Source organism: Coregonus lavaretus, assembly GCF_964263955.1.
Source record: "Coregonus lavaretus genome assembly, chromosome: 10".
NCBI classification, from domain to species: Eukaryota; Metazoa; Chordata; class Actinopteri; order Salmoniformes; family Salmonidae; genus Coregonus; species Coregonus lavaretus.
Genome location: NC_139997.1, coordinates 51,972,958 through 51,991,851, shown reverse-complemented (window position 1 = coordinate 51,991,851; position 18,894 = coordinate 51,972,958). Strand labels below are relative to the sequence as shown.

Here is an 18,894-nt window from a genome sequence, read left to right as displayed (position 1 = left end):
GTGTGTGTGTGTGTGTGTGTGTGTGTGTGTGTGTGTGTGTGTGTGTGTTGTGCCTGTGTAGTGTTTACAGTGATGTCTGATCCTCGGGTTAAAACAAACACATTGACGCATGACCTTGCTCTTACTTTCATTTGATTAAATAAAATATTAATGTGCCGTGCTCAGAGATCAATTCACACCTGTTTATTGTTCCGGCAACCTTAACTAAGCACTACGTTAAACATTCAACTGGAACACCTGGTGTGTGTCCGGATGACTGAAAAACAGAACTGTTTGATTACATATGAAGAGTTTATTTCCAAAATGCTATATCCATAATGTTTCACATTTGTGTTTTTTCCTCAAAAATGATTGCTTATGGGTACCTTCATGTGTGTGTGTAAAATATTACTGTTCTCAGATCTTTAATTCATAGATTTTAGATGTGTATGATTATTTTAATTTTTTTACAAAACGCTATAGATCCATTCTTTAGCTGGAATGGAATGTTCGTATCCTGTATATTTGACAGTGATATATGGTTGTCTCACCTAGCTATCTTAAGATGAATGCACTTACCGTAAGTCACTCTGGATAAGAGCATCTGCTAAATGACTAAAATGTCAAATGTAAATGTTTTACATACAGATTTCATATCATTGTAAAATATATATAGATAATATTGATGTCCTAAATCATTTGTACATTTCGTTATAATCCCCCGCCAAAAAGTGTTACATTTGACTGTGTAAAACCTAGCAGTACTACTTACTTATCTGAGAATGAGGCAGATATATATCATTTTGAAAAAATACATGATTATTTGTCTCTCTGAAATGAAACAATCAACCCACTGGGCACAGAGGTCAATTGAACGTCTATTCCACATTGGTTCAACATAATTTCAAACAACGTTTATTTAACCAATGTGTGCCCAGTGGAAGTGATAGATTTTAAGCAAATACATGTCTGTCATTGATCAACCCCATGCCATGATTAGATTGTGAAAAAACACACTAATCTTTCATAATTTCTTTAAACAATAAAAGCTAATTTACCAACATTTCAGAAAATTGATATATAGCATTTTGGAATGAAACTCTTCAAATACAGTGATGGATAGCAAAGGAAATTGACCCTCAACAAGCAGGGAAGAGCTGCAAATAGTTCCTTTTCATCGTGACCATCATCACATTCCTATTCATTGTCACTATCACCATAACTCACTCTCCTGATGAGTAGTGGCTGATGGGCACATTGTCTAGGCCTACTATATAAACTGAGGTTAACTAGAGATACTTTGGCCCTGTGGTTGTCTAACGATTACATCTGCTTCTAATGTTCCACTCAGCATTTTTCTAACCACATGAATTAAACTGCATCATTTCCATAAATGTTTTAATTTCCCTCTGGGACCTTTAGACAGTGAAGTTGCAATGCCACTATTGTTTCCACTGTGTGTAATACTGTCTCACACTGTACCACGAAGCATCCGCAACGCTGGCGACATAAATCTCTCAAACAAGCTGTGAACCACAAAGACAAACCTTAGATTTTTTACTTTACCGAAAGTTTTACCAATTGTACATATGTAGGCTAGACACAAGGCCTTACACTGGTGGTGTTGATCAGAGGAAGAATGGGCATCATTTACATATATTGTTTACAAACAGAAGGGTTCATGATCAACAGTTTGTGCAACACTTGCATTGACACAGATGAAGTCATTCTCCAGACACTGGCATTGCGACACAGCTGAACAGCTCCTGGTTGCAACACGAATGACTCATCTCAGTGTCTCCTATAGGTGTACTATGGCTCCTCAGTATGTGGGACACTTAGAATATCACTGGTTTGATAGGCTCTCGTTGACAATCACATGACTTTTAATCAGTATGTATACCTTTGAAACCCCTTGAATCATATTTGATTGAGAAAAGAGACAGAACAGCAAAATGCTGCCAATGATTGTGATCATAGACAAACTAACGCACACAAGCATGCACGCACGTACGTACGCACGCACGCAGGCACACACACACTGTTCAATACCATTCGATATGTTATCAGTAGACATCAGTTACATCAGTCAGGCTACTCTGAGACAGGTATAGGTAGGTTTCCCTCTGACTCACTCTGGCTCAATAGTGTTCACCAGTATACACTCAGACACATCTTCACTTCCCATGTCTGTTTTGTTCGGAGACAGGGCTAGCCTAGCCATGCTGGAATGTCTATGAGGTCATAGACTCACACACAGAAATCATACTCAGTGAGTCACTGTATAATTGCCTGGGGAAATGAGGGAAGAGACCCATAATAAATTGACATGGCGTGTTTTTGAATGCATCCACATTGTAATTTTTATCAATCAATCTCAGCTGCTGACATGATAATTTTTCAGTTCTATCTATTGTTCAGTTACTTTATCTGGGTAGGTTATAGTCCACAATGGATTTGCTCTCCATAGTCTGAGTAATGGTGATGGTGGTGTTTTGAACAAATAATGCTGTCCTAAGTTATAATCACCGCTCACTTCTCTCCAACACACATACAAGACACACACACACACACACACACACACACACACACACACACACACACACACACACACACACACACACACACACACACACACACACACACACACACACACACACACACACACACACACACACACACACACACACACACACACACACACACACACACACACACACACACACACACACACACACACACACACACACACACACACACACACACACACACACACACACACACACACACACACACACACACACACACACACACACACACACACACACACACACACACACACACACACACACACACACACACACACACACCCCTAGCAGGGATGTAGCCCAGTTGGTAGAGCATGGCATTTGCAACGCCAGGGTTGTGGGTTCGATTCCAGTATGAAAAAAAAAAAAAATGCACTCACTAACTGTAAATCGCTCTGGATAAGAGCGTCTGCTAAATGACGTAAATGTAACTGGACCCTGGGTTCAATGTCTTATAGTAGCTATCCCAATCCTGTACTTTTATTTTCTTTACCTACTACAGTAGGTACTTCTAGACTGTCTGTAACCATAAACCCATAAAGAGTGGACTTGTTTCCATAGAGCCGCGTTTCGTTTGTCTGGCCACACATTCACTTCGCTCCGGCCAACTGGACGTTTCTCTGTAACGATCGATAGAGCAGCTGAATTAAATTCAGGGTGAGTCGTCAGGCAAGCGTTTCGTTGCACTCTCGTCCCTCCCATTCAGTCAACTCTGTACGAGGCGGGCAGTCAAGCGTCTTCCATATCGCAAATCCAATCACACGTCAGAGGCGGCATCATTATTTAAGGTTGAATCAAGTTGGGAAGAAAGTTTTGCGACAGACGGTGTTGCCAAGCAGCTCCTAGGCAGTATACCTAGTTATTTCGCACAGTTTATCACCCAGTTCTTACGGATATTATTTTTCTAGATCAGCTATGCCCCACACCGTGACATTGAATGGACCCTCACCTTGGGGTTTTCGACTGGTCGGTGGAAGGGACTTTAGTACACCGTTAACTATTTCGAGGGTATGTAAATGTATTCCTATGTATTTATTCTCATGTCAAAATACTATTGCTGTAGCCTGATAATGCGTTTTGTCTAATGTCTTTCATCTAGCGTAATTTGTATCCACCGCTTAATTGTGAATATTTTATTTTATTTCGCTATGGAATAATACCTACATGTATACAGATGGGGGTCCGTGTAATGCTTACGGGTCTAATGATCTAAAATACTCCTTCAAATTGAATAATATAATATTACTTTACATTTCTCAAGTTGTCAATTTTCTGATCCACTTGTTTTAAATTGAATAATGGAAAACTGTTTTAAAAAATTCAATTTCTCATTTTTCTACACTGTAAAATTGAGATGTTATAGTTTTTCCCATTTTCGAATTTATCTTGATTCGTTTGTAAAATGAAAATTTGAATATTGGTGTGGATGGGGAAACGGGGTGCTTTCTAAGTATGTGCTTCGTTTGGATGCTACCACTTCAGTTTGGGGGGAGATTAGCCTTGCCTACACTATACAATAAAGTGGTAAATTAATGTGGTCCTTGGAGGAGAAGTTACACACACACACCAGATCTCCCCAAAGCAATGCTATACCATTCTAACGGCCATGGTGCGTTGTCAGGCCACCAAATGGAGTTTACTCTCTTATTACTGTCACTGACTGGGAAGACATGGAGTTGCGTGCTTCAGTCCCTGCAGGCTGCGCTTCGGAATTCGCTACAATGTTATCTTTGATCCCCTGTGCCTATGCCAACACCTTGCATAGAGAGTCTAACAGCTAGGCCTAGCCTATTATGTTGAAACGGAAGGTTAATAATGCCATGGTGTTTTATGTACACTTCCAATGAAGTAGCATCATAGCCCTAGGTTTATTATCTTGTGAATGTGGCCTAATGCACGGATTGCATCGAGAATAATTGACGGGCTGCCCCCAGACCCTCACGGGCTGCCCCCGGACCCTTGTGATGGAAGACACCTTGCAGCTTGCAAAGCCACGTCTGAGACAGCAATTCTACGGTCCATTATGATAACCTATTATAGGTCTAGAGTAGACACTAGCCTCTATACGATGATCAAGTAGCCTACATTAGCGGTATAGCTGAGGCAAATGCCAGCCTATAACGGAGATTATGCCACTGTTTTGAGATAACCTATGCATCCTTCATTCCTCCCATCCTTGAAGACATCACCCGATAGATTTGTGAAAGGAGATTTTACTCTAGGCTACCAACCAAGGCATGTCAGATCAGTGATTATTTCTATAGTGTCACGATCGTCTGAAGGATTGGACCAATGCGCAGCGTTGCGAGTGAACATGATGACTTTATTATAAAGCAACCACGAAAAACAACAAAAGACGATACGTGAAGTTCTATACTGAAACAAGACTAACAGCAACAACGAAACAATAACCCACAACACAAAGGAGAAAACACACAGAATATATATGGCTCCCAATCAGAGATAACGAGCCGACAGCTGACACTCGTTACCTCTGATTGGGAGTCATCGACCAATCACCACATGACACAAACAAAATGAAACTCACCCATCCCCAACACCACCAAATGAAATACACCCAAACACAAGAAAATGAACAACCCTGGCTCAATATAACCGTCCATAGAGCCAGAGTGTTACATATAGACTATGATAATTGATCATCATTGATCTAATATATACTGTATATTTAGATCAATGATTATTTCAAGAACGGGAGAATCCAACTATCAATATATTTAAACAGCGCCTATATGCTGCTTTGTAGGAGTGATCCTTGACTTGCCTCTCCTCCCACAGACACTTAAAATCCCTGCGTCACTCCTCTTGCGGCTGTTGGATAGGCCTATAGGCCTATAATGCCGATATGCTATAGTCTAATTTACTTTCACTTGCCCACTGTAACCTACTGTTAGCCTACAGGTTATGGGTACTCAATCTAGTGGACAGCTGTAGGTTTAGTCTTGGTTTATAATGGACTGCACAATAGCGGTGTGGTAGCAAATGTGGGCAGCTCGACATCGGTCATATACACACTCATAGCTCCTGGTCTATAGGATCACAAGATAATTGACCTACAGTCGTTAGAAGGATAGTTGCCATAGTGGGGGAATACTGTTAGTAAAGCACCATGGATAAGGTCCTTAGTTTCCATTACACACAGATGTTTTGTTCCCCCCTATTCTGAACGTCCCTCTCATCATATAGACCTAGCTGTTAGACTTTTCTAAGCTGCTGTAGGCTATGCAAGGTGTTTGCCTTGGCTATGCAACATAACTTTGCAACGAATTCGGAGGGCAGACTGACAGGGACTCAGTCCCATGTCTCTTTACAGTCAGTGACAGTGCCAAGATAGTTTCTTCATTTTGTTGTGCTCATAATGTATCATGCCTGTTTTAATAGAGTGTACGCCTTTAGTCTGAATTTACCAGGCAGAATATTGGTGTGTGTACTATGGCTCCTCAGTGACACCTGTTGTTGCAACACAATCTCACACTAAATTCTTGCAAATATGTATAAAAAAAAGTATTTCAGCAGATTTTGTGCATTTTGTGCGTTTTGTGTGGCTTAATTCGTGTGAAAATGCACACATTTTTGTGTGACTTAATTCGTAGGAAAAGACACACATTTAATTCATAGGGGAAAAAAATAGGGGGTGGGGGGTGGTCAAACCTTGGAACAATCTTTTGAAAGTTATTGGAGGAATACTGGTTCTACACTGCCTTTTTTGTGTCCCACATTTATTGATATATATATATATATATATATATATATGTTAACAACCCAATACTGTTAATCAACCAGGTTGTCACCGAAATACATGTCATATAATAGTAGCCATTCAGTTTTTTTATTTTTATTATTATTAATGCCAATGCTGTTTCCTATGCTTGTTTTTGCTTAATACTTTGGGATACTGGTGCTATGTCGGATTTTATGAGGGTTGCCAGATTGGATTAAAAAGCTTTATTTTTTAAATTGAATTTTTGGTATCGATGAAGGTATTTCATTGGGGAATGGGGATACCTTTTCATGATGGGAAATTAATTCATTAATAAATGTGGGGAAACAGAAGACCTGCAAAACAAATCTGTATGGTTTCAATTCCCCTGGTGTAACTGCATGGTATTTGCAACTATAACGAGTCTGGACTATGATCAATTAAGCCGTATCAAATCAAATATTATTTGTCACATGCGCCGAATACAACAGGTCTACACCTTACAGTGAAATGCTTACTTACAAGCTTTAAGCCTTTTGGACCTAGACATGGCCCTCCGGTACTGCTTGCCGTGCGGTAGCAGAGAGAACAGTCTATGACTAGGGGGCTGGAGTCTTTGGCAATTTTTAGGGCCTTCCTCTGACACCGCCTGGTATAGAGGTCCTGGATGGCAGGAAGCTTGGCCCCAGTGATGTACTGGGCCGTACGCACTACCCTCTGTAGTGCCTTGCGGTCGGAGGCCGAGCAGTTGCCATACCATATACACTACCACACTTTTTTGGTTATTACATGATTCCATATGTGTTATTTCATAGTTTTTATGTCTTCACTATTATTCGACAATGTAAAAAAATAGTACAAATAAAGACAAACCCTTGAATGAGTAGGTGTGTCCAAACCTTTGACTGGTACTGTGTATATATATATATATGTATATATATATACAGTGGGGGGAAAAAGTATTTAGTCAGCCACCAATTGTGCAAGTTCTCCCACTTAAAAAGATGAGAGAGGCCTGTAATTTTCATCATAGGTACAGAATGTCATATGGTCAGATGAAACCAAAATACAACTTTTTGGTAAAAACTCAACTCGTCGTGTTTGGAGGACAAAGAATGCTGAGTTGCATCCAAAGAACACCATACCTACTGTGAAGCATGGGGGTGGAAACATCATGCTTTGGGGCTGTTTTTCTGCAAAGGGACCAGGACGACTGATCCGTGTAAAGGAAAGAATGAATGGGGCCATGTATCGTGAGATTTTGAGTGAAAACCTCCTTCCATCAGCAAGGGCATTGAAGATGAAACGTGGCTGGGTCTTTCAGCATGACAATAATCCCAAACACACCGCCCGGGCAACGAAGGAGTGGCTTCGTAAGAAGCATTTCAAGGCCCTGGAATGGCCTAGCCAGTCTCCAGATCTCAACCCCATAGAAAATCTTTGGAGGGAGTTGAAAGTCTGTGTTGCCCAGCGACACCCCCAAAACATCACTGCTCTAGAGGAGATCTGCATGGAGGAATGGGCCAAAATACCAGCAACAGTGTGTGAAAACCTTGTGAAGACTTACAGAAAACGTTTGACCTGTGTCATTGCCAACAAAGGGTATATAACAAAGTATTGAGAAACTTTTGTTATTGACCAAATACTTATTTTCCACCATAATTTGCAAATAAATTCATAAAAAATCCTACAATGTGATTTTCTGGATTTTTTTTCCTCATTTTGTCTGTCATAGTTGACGTGTACCTATGATGAAAATTACAGGCCTCTCTCATCTTTTTAAGTGGGAGAACTTGCACAATTGGTGGCTGACTAAATACTTTTTTCCCCCACTGTATATATGTATATATATATATGTATATATGTATATATATATGTATATATATATATGTATATATATATATATATGTATATGTATTTGTGTGTATATATATATATATATACATATATATATATATATATATATATATATATATGTGTGTATGTGTGTGTGTATACACTACCGTTCAAAAGTTTGGGCTCACTTAGAAATGTCTTTATTTTCCTTGAAAACATTCATGAAATGAGTTTGAATAGGAAATATAGCAAAATGAATAGGAAATGTAGTCATTGACAAGGTTAGAAATAATGATGTTTAATATAAATAATAGTGTTCTTCAAACTTTGCTTTCGTCAAAGAATCATCCATTTACAGCAATTACAGCCTTGTAGACTTTAGGCATTCTAGTTGTCAATTTGTTGAGGTAATCTGATGAGATTTCACCCCATGCTTCCTGAAGCACCTCCCACAAGTTGGATTGGCTCGATGGGCACTTCTTACGTACCATACGGTCAAGCTGCTCCCACAACAGCTCAATAGGGTTGAGATCTGGTGACTGTGCTGGCCACTCCATTATAGACAGAATACCAGCTGACTGCTTTTTCTCTAAATAGTTATTGCATAGTTTGGATCTGTGCTTTGTCCTGTTGTAGGAGGAAATTGGCTCCAATCAAGCACCGTCCACAGGGTAAGGCATGGGGGTGAAAAATAGAGTGATATCCTTCCTTCTTCAAGATCCCTTTTACCTTGTACAAATCTCCCACTTTACCACCACCAAAGCACCACCAGACCATCAAAAGGCCTCCAGCATTTGGTCTGCGTCTCACAAATGTTCTGCTTTGTAATCCGAACACCTCAAACTTTGATTCGTCTGTCCATAACACTTTTTTCCAATCTTCCTCTGTCCAGTGTCTGTGTTCTTTTGCCCATCTTAATCTTTTATTTTTATTGGCCAGTCTGAGATATGGCTTTTTCTTCGCAACTCTGCCTAGAAGGTCAGCATCCCGGAGTCGCCTCTTCACTGTTGACGTTGAGACTGGTGTTTTGCGGGTACTATTTCATGAAGCTGCCAGTTGAGGACTTGTGAGGTGTCTGTTTCTCAAACTAGACACTCTAATGTATTTGTCCTCTTGCTCAGTTGTGCACTGGGGCCTCCCACTCCTCTTTCTATTCTGGTTAGAGCCAGTTTGCGCTGTTCTGTGAAGGGTAGTACACAGCATTGTACGAGATCTTCAGTTTCTTGGCAATTTCTCGCATGGAATAGCCTTCATTTCTCAGAACATGACTGACGAGTTTCAGAAGAAAGTTCTTTGTTTCTGGCCATTTTGAGCCTGTAATCGAACCCACAATTGCTGATGCTCCAGATACTCAACTCGTCTCAAGAAGGCCAGTTTTATTGCTCCTTTAATCAGCACAACAGTTTTCAGCTGTGCTAACATAATTGCAAAAGGCTTTTCTAATGATCAATTAGCCTTTTAAAATGATAAACTTGGATTAGCAAACACAACGTGCCATTGGAACACGGGACTGATGGTTGCTGATAATGGGCCTCTGTACGCCTATGTAGATATTCCATTAAAAATCAGCCATTTACAACTACAATAGCCATTTACAACATTAACAATGTCTACACTGTTTTTCTGATCAATTTGATGTTATTTTAATGGACAAAAAATTGCTTTTCTTTAGAAAACTTTTCTAAGTGACCCCAAACTTTTGAACGGTACTGTATATCTGTATTTTTTTCTCCAATCTGGCAACCCTCATAAAATTTGACATAGCCTTGTATAAAATGCATTATGAAAGAAATGGTGTAATGTACACAAAAAAAGTGGAGCCTTGTATTAAATGCATTATGAAGAAAATGTTGTAATGTAGGCTCCACGAAAAATGAAATGCGTTATGAAGAAAATTGTGTAGGCCTACTGTTGCCTACACAAAATAAGGGCCTTTCTGACTACAAGTGCACCAGTATCCCAAAGTATAAAGTGAAAACAAGCATAGAAAACAGTATTGGCATTCATAGAAAAAAAACGTTAGGCTACTATTATACTATAATTATTTAGGTGACAACCTGGTTGATTAACAATATTGGGTTGTTAACAAGTTTCTTTTAATATATAAATAAATGTGGGAGACAAAAAAAAGGCAGTGTAGAACACCATTCCACATCATGCTTTCGAAAGATTGTTCAGAAGTTTGCCACCCCAAATTTTTTTTTTCCTGTGACTGAAGTCGCACAAAAATGTGTGTATTGTCCTACAAGTTAAGTCTCACAAAAATGTGTGTAATTTCACATGAATTAAGCCACACAAAAATGCACTAAATCTGCCGAAATACTTTTTGTACATATTTGCACAAATTGAATGTGAGATTGTGTTGCAACTATCCACCAGCTCATGCTTCAAAGCTTATTGAAGTGTGACTCACCACTTTGTGCCGTTAGGGCTGCTGTTTCTTTGCCCAAACACCCACAAAGTCTGTATCTATTAGGTGTTGTGTTCACTTTCCATGTATTATACAATTTGAAGTGGTGAGATCCTCTCGCATGGGAAAGTAGCCTAGTGTTGAATGAATGAAGCGTAGCGTGCTGCCATACTTTCATTGTGAAATGCGACCGCTACCGCATAATTCTGCTCTGTCAAGAAACCCCAAACAAACTTGCTACAATTTTGCTACATGACGCAGGACAGACTCTCTATATTGGCATATCTGTTGTACTTTTTGCAACAACAACACCCACATTATAATGAGGCTACTAACAAGACAGTAGCTTACTGTCAATATAATAGGCTATAATCATGTATAATATAAACTTATAATATAAATATAATAATTTATAATAGAATAAATAATATATATATACATTTTCAAAACTGACTAAAAGCTCATCAACAACCTTACCTCAAAATATGTGTAAAGGGTCGATTTCTAAGGTTCTGAAAGAGTCAGGGGGCCAGCAGGGGACTTGGCAGTAGCCAATAGTTAATCTCAGTCAGGGTAAACAGTGGTGGCGTCCTGGAGTGGGCCGGGCGTTGACATTTGTTTTTCATCAGAGATTGTGGTGCCACTGAGGGATTCCAGGTGTTGTCTCAGCTGTAAGCCTCCACTCTTTAACTACCACTGCAACCAGGGGTGTAATTTTTAGATTCACAAGGGGAGACTGACTCAAGGTCACCTGAAGTAGCCTCTTTCATGTTCCAGGCCACTGACATCCTTGCTTGGCTTACTTTATGCCAAGGGTTTACAGTACCATGACTTTGTGCAGTGCAAGTACTGCTCATATGATATCATGCTTGTGGTTTTATTGTACCAAGACATTATTAGACAAGGCTTTCTCAGAAATCATTCTTAGGCCCATACCCAAACTGCATCGCTGGCACTATAAAAAGACATAACTCAATAATGGCAGATGCAGATGTCACTGGTTGCGTCCCAAATGACACCCTATTCCCTATGTGGTGCACTACTTTTGATCAGGGCCCATAGGGATCTGGTCAAAATTAGTGCACTATGGGAACAGGGTGCGATTTGGGACATACCCACTGACATTCACAGGGTGGCAGGTAGCCTAGCGATTAGGAGCGTTGGGCCTGTAACCGAAAGGTTTGCTGGTTAAAATCCCCTAGGTGAAAAATCTGTCGACGTGCCCTTGAGTAAGGCACTTAACCCTAATTGCTCCAGGGTCGTCATCAATTATGGCTGATCTCTGACCCCTCTCTCTATTCCATTGTTTGTGCAACCTCACCCTAACAAGCAAAGTTTGAAATGTGTTCTATCCTCTTGTGACTGAGTCTCTAGTGACTCTTGTCAAGGAGCGAAATTTAAAGAGTAGGATATGCAAAAAACACATTTCCAATTCGCACTTGTACATGTGTGAAATATGACAAATGTAAACACCTAATTGTCTTATCTACAGTGCTTAAAAGAACATCAGATCCACTCCATAACACAAAATGAAAGTGTCTTATGTAGTCAACTCCAATTTAAAAAACAACCCATGATAGTGGGTAAGGAATCCAGCTTGGATCACCCATGGGGCTAGTTATATACCACAGTAGTTACAGAGGGTCAAAGATCGTACCCCCCCAAGACCTGCTAACCTCTCAGCATTACAATAACAGGAGAGGTTAGCAGGTCTTGGGGGTATGATCTTTGACCGTCTGTAACTTTCTCACTCATCATTATTCACGATTTATTCTTGATTGTCCATAATCATGGTAGCATCCACATTAATGTAGAAGTGTTTGGAAACATATTCTATTCTTATTTACAATAAGTGTCTCCAAAATGACACAATACATTATTTACCATTCATTTCTATTGGGCACAAAATAATCTGAAACACAACCAAAACTAACTAGAAATGCACCCAACAAGTTCGTAGAGTCACAAGTCACAAGCTTGATGTAGTCATTGCGTGCTAGGAATATGGGACCAAATACTAAACTTGTGACTACTTTATTTATTAGAATCTTTAGGGGTTTCAATAATTTTGACCCCTACCTTTTTTGATTAAAAAAGTGTTACTTAATATTTTTCTCTGAGCAACTGTATTAGTATAAAATAATATATTTACATTTTTGGGGGCATATAGCTCAGTATTTGAATAATTTATTTTATACAGTGATTATTGCTCATCTTTATTAAGGGTGTAAATAATTTCGGACCCCACTGTATCTAACCGGTGAGACACTTTAGCGTTTTTCAATCCAGGTCCTCAGCGATGCTCTATTTTACACAGAGGGCAGATTCCCCTGCGCATATCTCTGAGTTAATTATCTAGAACACCTGCACTACTGAACAGTGAAAGTTCTGGGTCCCAGTACACCATCCTGATAGCAACAACTGGTTTGTAGCTAAGGTGCTAATTAGGCTTGAGTTGATGAATGAGAAGTCCGTAGGACTCTTGCATCTAAATTGCCAGCCAAGGGAGCCAGCCAGGTCACTGATGTAATTGCCAAAGCATTTTGAAGGGATGTGCAGAAAATAGCAGTTAGGGGATAAAACCTTGTTAAATCAATGTCAATTCAACTCTCATGCAAGAGATGACACAAGTGACCAGCTAATGGTACCAATTCATAAACAGAATTCCTCTTGGACAGTAGTTCACAGCCCCATGTCATGTAAATAAATACTAAAATGTGTTTGTTGTTAAGGACTATTCACAAGTTTCCTTTGAATGCTCCAGTCCAAACTGTATGTCCTGTTGTGTGGTCCTGAAAATGGATGATTTCCACATAACGTTCCCGTAACGTTCCCTAAAGGTTCTCCTTTGGACATTTGACAAATAACTTTCCCACAATGTTCCGGGAACCAACATTAGCTAGGAAGGCTATACAGTAGTAGGTCTATACACTTATGCCAAGGTCAGATCCTGTGCATAAGGTTTATCAAACCTTTGACATATATTTGACATTTCAATCAATTTTCTTATGTATTTTCTCTGAATGAGGTCACTGATGTTTACTTTATCAGAGAGAAATGATCTGAGCAGTTACGGTTGGAGTCTTCCGTATTTGACTCCCAATGTCTGAGTTTCCTACTTTCAAATGCAAGCAGAGATTTACTTCACCGACATTTCGAATCTGTTATATTTTCCTTTCTTCTGAAGTTATCTTTTATCAGAGATAGGAATGTATCTGGGTCATTCCATGAAATGAGTGCCTTTTGGTAGAAGTTGTGCACAAATATGTTATATTAAATCAGGGATGGGCAGCTCCAGTCCTCGGGCCTGATTGGTGTCACACTTGCCCCATCCCCAGCTAACACACCTGACTCCAATAATCAACTTATCATCTTCAGTTTAGAATGTAATTAGTTTAATTAGCTGTGTTTTGCTAGGGATGGGAAAAAGTGTGACACCACTCCGGCCCTGAGGACTGGAGTTGCCCATCCCTGTATTAAATGAATTGCCCTTTAAAATAGACCACATGGGAAATTCTATAAATCCGTGAAAAAATATATATAAATAAAGACTTGCTAAAGTGCCAAAATTCTGCCTTTTGACATGTCCCTCTAAGCATCCTCAGGCGACATCTAGGAAGATTTTAACCCACTTAACCCCAACATTTCTCCAAGTTCTCACCATCATTGTATATCCCTAGTTATTTTGTTGTGTTGACAAAGTAATTTCTGAAGATTATTTTCATGTGATTAGTGATTAATTTTAAGGTTTAAAAAATCCTGTCTCTCATTTTAAGGTCAACCCTTTTATGTGAAATGTACTCACAGGTTGGTTGTTTAGCAACAAAACCGACGTGGGCGCAACTATGAGGCAAAACAGACTTGACAACATGTAAACTATATTTAGTCTCCAAATGTTTATTGAAAACATAAATACATTTGCACAATGAGCACTTGTCTCTCAGATACATAGTTACAGTTGTTGGTTAGCTAGCTAGCTAATTTGAGGCATATTAGCATAGACATGACATCAGTCAAAACACCTCAAAACAAGACATGGTACTTGTGTGCATGGCCAAAGAGCTCTATTTTCATGTCGTCCAACAAATGTAAATGCCTGGTATTTGCTAAATGGCATTGGCACTTGGATTGGAACTGGTGCTTCAGTCATATGACATGACAATCTAGCTCTTTGACCACGCACGCACACCAGTTGTGAGTTTGGCATCGAAATGAGAACGCATGAGCAGAAAATAACCCCATAACTACTGTAAAATATGGTGGTGGATATTTTATGTTATAGGGCTATTTTGCTACCACTGGTCCTGGGGCCCTTGTTAATGTCAATGGCATAATTAACTTTACCCAGTACCAGGACATTTTAGCCAAAAACCTGGTTACCTCTGCCAGGAGGCTGAAACTTGGATCTTCCAGCAAAACAATAACCCCAATCACACGTCAAAATCCACAAAGAAATGGTTAATTGGCCACAAAACATTTTGCAATGGCCATCTCAATCTCCCCATTGAAAACCTGTGGTTTGAATTGAAGAGGGCAGTCCATAAGTGCAGACGAAGGATATGAAGGATCTGGCTGGATTCTGTATGGAGGAATGGTCTAAGATCCCTCCCAATGTGTTGTGTTCTCCAAATCATTAAACATTTTAGAAAAAGGCTCAGTGCCGTTATCCTCGCAAATTAGGTATTTAAAGGTATTGAAAACAGGGGTGTCAATAATTTTGACCCGTACTGTTTTGAGAATGTTCTTTATTACTTGTTAAACAAAATCTAGAGAAAAAAATCTTTCTCTGAGCAATTTTCCCATTATTTGAACATACAATATATACTGAACAAAAATATAAACGCAACATGCAACAATTTCTTAGTTACAGTCCATATAAGGAAATCAGTCAATTGAAATAAATTCATTAGGCCCTAATCTATGGATTTCACATGACTGGGCAGGGGCACAGCCATGGGTGGGCCTGGGAGGGCATAGGCCCACCCACTGGGGAGCCAGACTGAGACAATCAGAATGAGTTTTTCTACACAAAATTAGACAGAACTACTCCTCAGTTTAATCAGCTGTCCGGGTGGCTGGTCTCAGATGATCCCGCAGGTGAAGAAGCCGGATGCGGAGATCCTGGGCTGACATGATTACGCGTGGTCTGTGGTTGTGAGGCCGGTTGGACGTACGGCCAAATTCTCTAAAACGACATTGGAGGCGGCTTATGGTATATGAATATTCAATTCTCTGGCAACAGCTCTGGTGCCAATTGCATGCTCCCTTAAAACTTGAGACATCTGTAGCATTGTGTTGTGTCCCCAGCACAAGTTGCACCTGTGTAATGATCATGCTGTTTAATCAGCTTCTTGATATGCCACACCTGTCAGGTGGATGGATTATCTTGGCAAAGGAGAAATGCTCACTAACAGGGATGTAAACAAATTTGTGCACATAATTTGAAAGAAATACGCTTTTTGTGTGTATGGAAAATGTATGGGATCTTTTATTTCAGCTCATGAAACATGGGACCAACACTTTACATGTTGCGTTTATATTTTTGTTCAGTAGTTCAGTATTTGAATTATATATTTTATACAGTCATTTTTGCTCATCTTTATCAAGGGTGTCAATAATTCCGGACCTCACTGTACAGTAGATTCCTCCTTTCTCCTCCTAGTTCCTCCTAAGTTTGATTTACAGGCCTTTCTCGTTCCCTTGCTGTTTTATGATCTGTGTTTCCCTAATACCATAGTGCTGAACACATTGTCCCTGTGCCCCAAAGCTTTCTGTCTGTCACTGTGCCACATACATAAGAAGAGCCATGTGACTTACAGCCAAATTAGATTTACTTACATATTGTTGGCCAAGACTTTCCCTCCACCATTTCCTCCAGGTTTGAAAGACGTGACATGAGCACCTCTAGAACTAGTCACAAATAGCTGCCACTTCTATCAGCACTTAATGCATTCAAAATGGTTTCAATTACCTTCATACAAATGACAAGTTAATGTATACAATTCAGGCACATACTACAGTACTACTCAGTGAAGCGTCACAAATAAAGGAGATGGATATTGGTCAATGGACTGCAAATGAGTGGACTTTCACTTGCAAAGGAAGGAACAGACATTCAGCTACACAAATTAGATTCAGAACATTACACTCAATGACTAACGCCATGGTCATACAAACAGCATAATGGATGACGGCACTACTCCTCGGCTGTATTGAAGTTCAAGCAGGCTCTCCCTGGCCTTGCCTTCTCATTAAAGAAAGAGCCAATGTATTTACTCAACAGCTGCTCCATTGTTTATGGCACTGGCACATTTCAACTCCTTTGTTAGAGTGCAATAATCAAACGGCATTGGGAATTTTGTAACCTAACAAGTAATGATTTTCTCCAAGTGTCCTCAAGGCCAAGGCAATAACCTTAGTTTCCATCATCCAACAAGCAAGCAAACATAAGTGGTTGTTTGTCTGGTTGGCAGCATTATTCCTCTATTGCACCATGTGAGCTTGTATTCAGCAAAGTATGTAACCTTGCCTAGCGGTCAATCGAGACCACAGAGTTAACTGTTCAGATGAATTTTGGCTGTACTGTGGCACACAATGATGATGACATGACACAATACTATGACCCTGCCCCCTTTCACACCCCACCAAAACTGTTGATCCTGCAGTATCCTAGAAAAAGCATACTGTATGTTGGGGGAGGAGCTCAGTCTTTGGCAGGCCCCATGGCTTCTCTGTGTGACATTATAATGTCATATGCTAACCACCGACAGAATGTGTTACTGATTAACTGTGTCACTGTGTAAAGGGACCACCTCATAGAGTGACTCAGATTGTTTAGATTGCTCCAGCAGCGCACTGGATCATCATGCAATCAAAGTCACTTAAATATGCCTAAGAAGGGGTCTGGACTTTTCTATTCAACAGGGACTGCATGTTCTACTAATAGTTTCAGTCCATAGTGTATGTGGCAGTGTTAGGAGTATCCGTGTTTGTGCGCGTGTGTGTTGGGGATAATTAAAGGCCTGTTGTTGAGATTTGGTGAGGGAGCGTGAGTGAGTCACGTCTGGATGGCCATTCATGGCCTGACCCTGAGGTGGTCTTTGTCTCTCTCTGCAATAACAACACAACCTCCTACACTGTGACACAGCAGCAGAGCCACATCATCCACAATATACCTTTGTTTACTCAGACCTAGTCAGTTCCCACGGCAGTGACCCCTCAGTTTACCGGATCTGGGACTGCCTGTGACCGAGAGGGGAGTCAAAGACTGTAAATTCGGCATTCCACACTGAAACACGTCTCAGCTATTAGTTTTCATGGACCATGAATTTATGTGCTTTTCTTCAAGCAAAGCACTGCTCAGTGTGCCAGCCTGTTGCGGAAGCACTTTTTCTCTGTAGATAATGTGAAGTGATGTAGATAATCTTCAGATCATTGATCGAATGCAATTTAATTTGCATAATGTGAGACATTAACATTATTTTCACAGTTCATGTTCTCAAATCATGAAACAGTTGGCTGCCATTTATTTATTTAGTCAAAATGTTATTTTAACACAAAGTTGTGTTTCAACCATTGGTTCCAATGATAATACATCCAAATGTAACTTGCAGACAGCATTCAGGGTAATAGGTCATATTTGTTATGAGATCACATTGTGATTGCTCTTCCATAAAGATGAATGGCTGTGAAAGCACAACAGTTGAAGACATTAATTACAGAATAGTGCGTCTGACATTTAACAAACTGGAGCTCCATTAGTTGTACGACCGGTTATTAAACATCTTCCTTCTGCCTGATGTATAGATTGGTTAGGGTTCGGTCCAACATAAAGTTTACATGTCGCAGGGGAGGTAAAAGATTCCATTTATATGTGCAGGTCATAGAGTAAGTCTGGCCTGGCTGTATGAGGGGACGGAACATTGTGATGCTTGGTGGTTTCGTTTAACCGCCAAATCCAGATGTCCGGTGATGCAGGCACGGAAAGAGATGGGGGGCCGGGGGGATGGAGGGAGGGGGATAATTATGGAAAATTGCAGTCATGTGTAAACATTTGTTTCTGTGAAGGTAAAACGTGCCTAGAGGAGGAGAAACCCCTCTCTCTCTCTCTGTCTCTCGCTCTCTCTCCTCCTCTGGGGCCCAGAAAGACTTTATATATCTGGAGTGAGAGATGATGGAAAGGAACCTGCAATGTATCTCCTAGTATTAGTCAGGGGCCATGTGTGTGTTCTGATGGACAGCACTCCTCATCATGGGCTTAGTGCGTCTCAAATGACACTCTATTTTCTATATAATGCACTACTTTTGACCAGAGCCCTATGGGTCAGTAGTAGTACCCTATACAGGAAATAGGGTGCCAT

The 18,894-nt window shown here is 40.1% G+C and overlaps 1 protein-coding gene across 1 annotated transcript in view; it reads left to right on the top strand.

Moving 5' to 3' along the window:
* Positions 1 to 3,482: 3,482 nt before the first annotated feature.
* Positions 3,483 to 18,894, top strand: part of LOC311135984 (PDZ and LIM domain protein 4-like) — a gene marked incomplete at its 5' end in the record, with an annotated part of 62,456 nt that continues 47,044 nt past the window's right edge. Inside the window, one exon of the mRNA XM_084170029.1 lies at positions 3,483 to 3,575. Coding sequence (XP_084026155.1) covers positions 3,483 to 3,575 — 93 coding nt within the window. The remainder of the gene's footprint in view (positions 3,576 to 18,894) is intronic.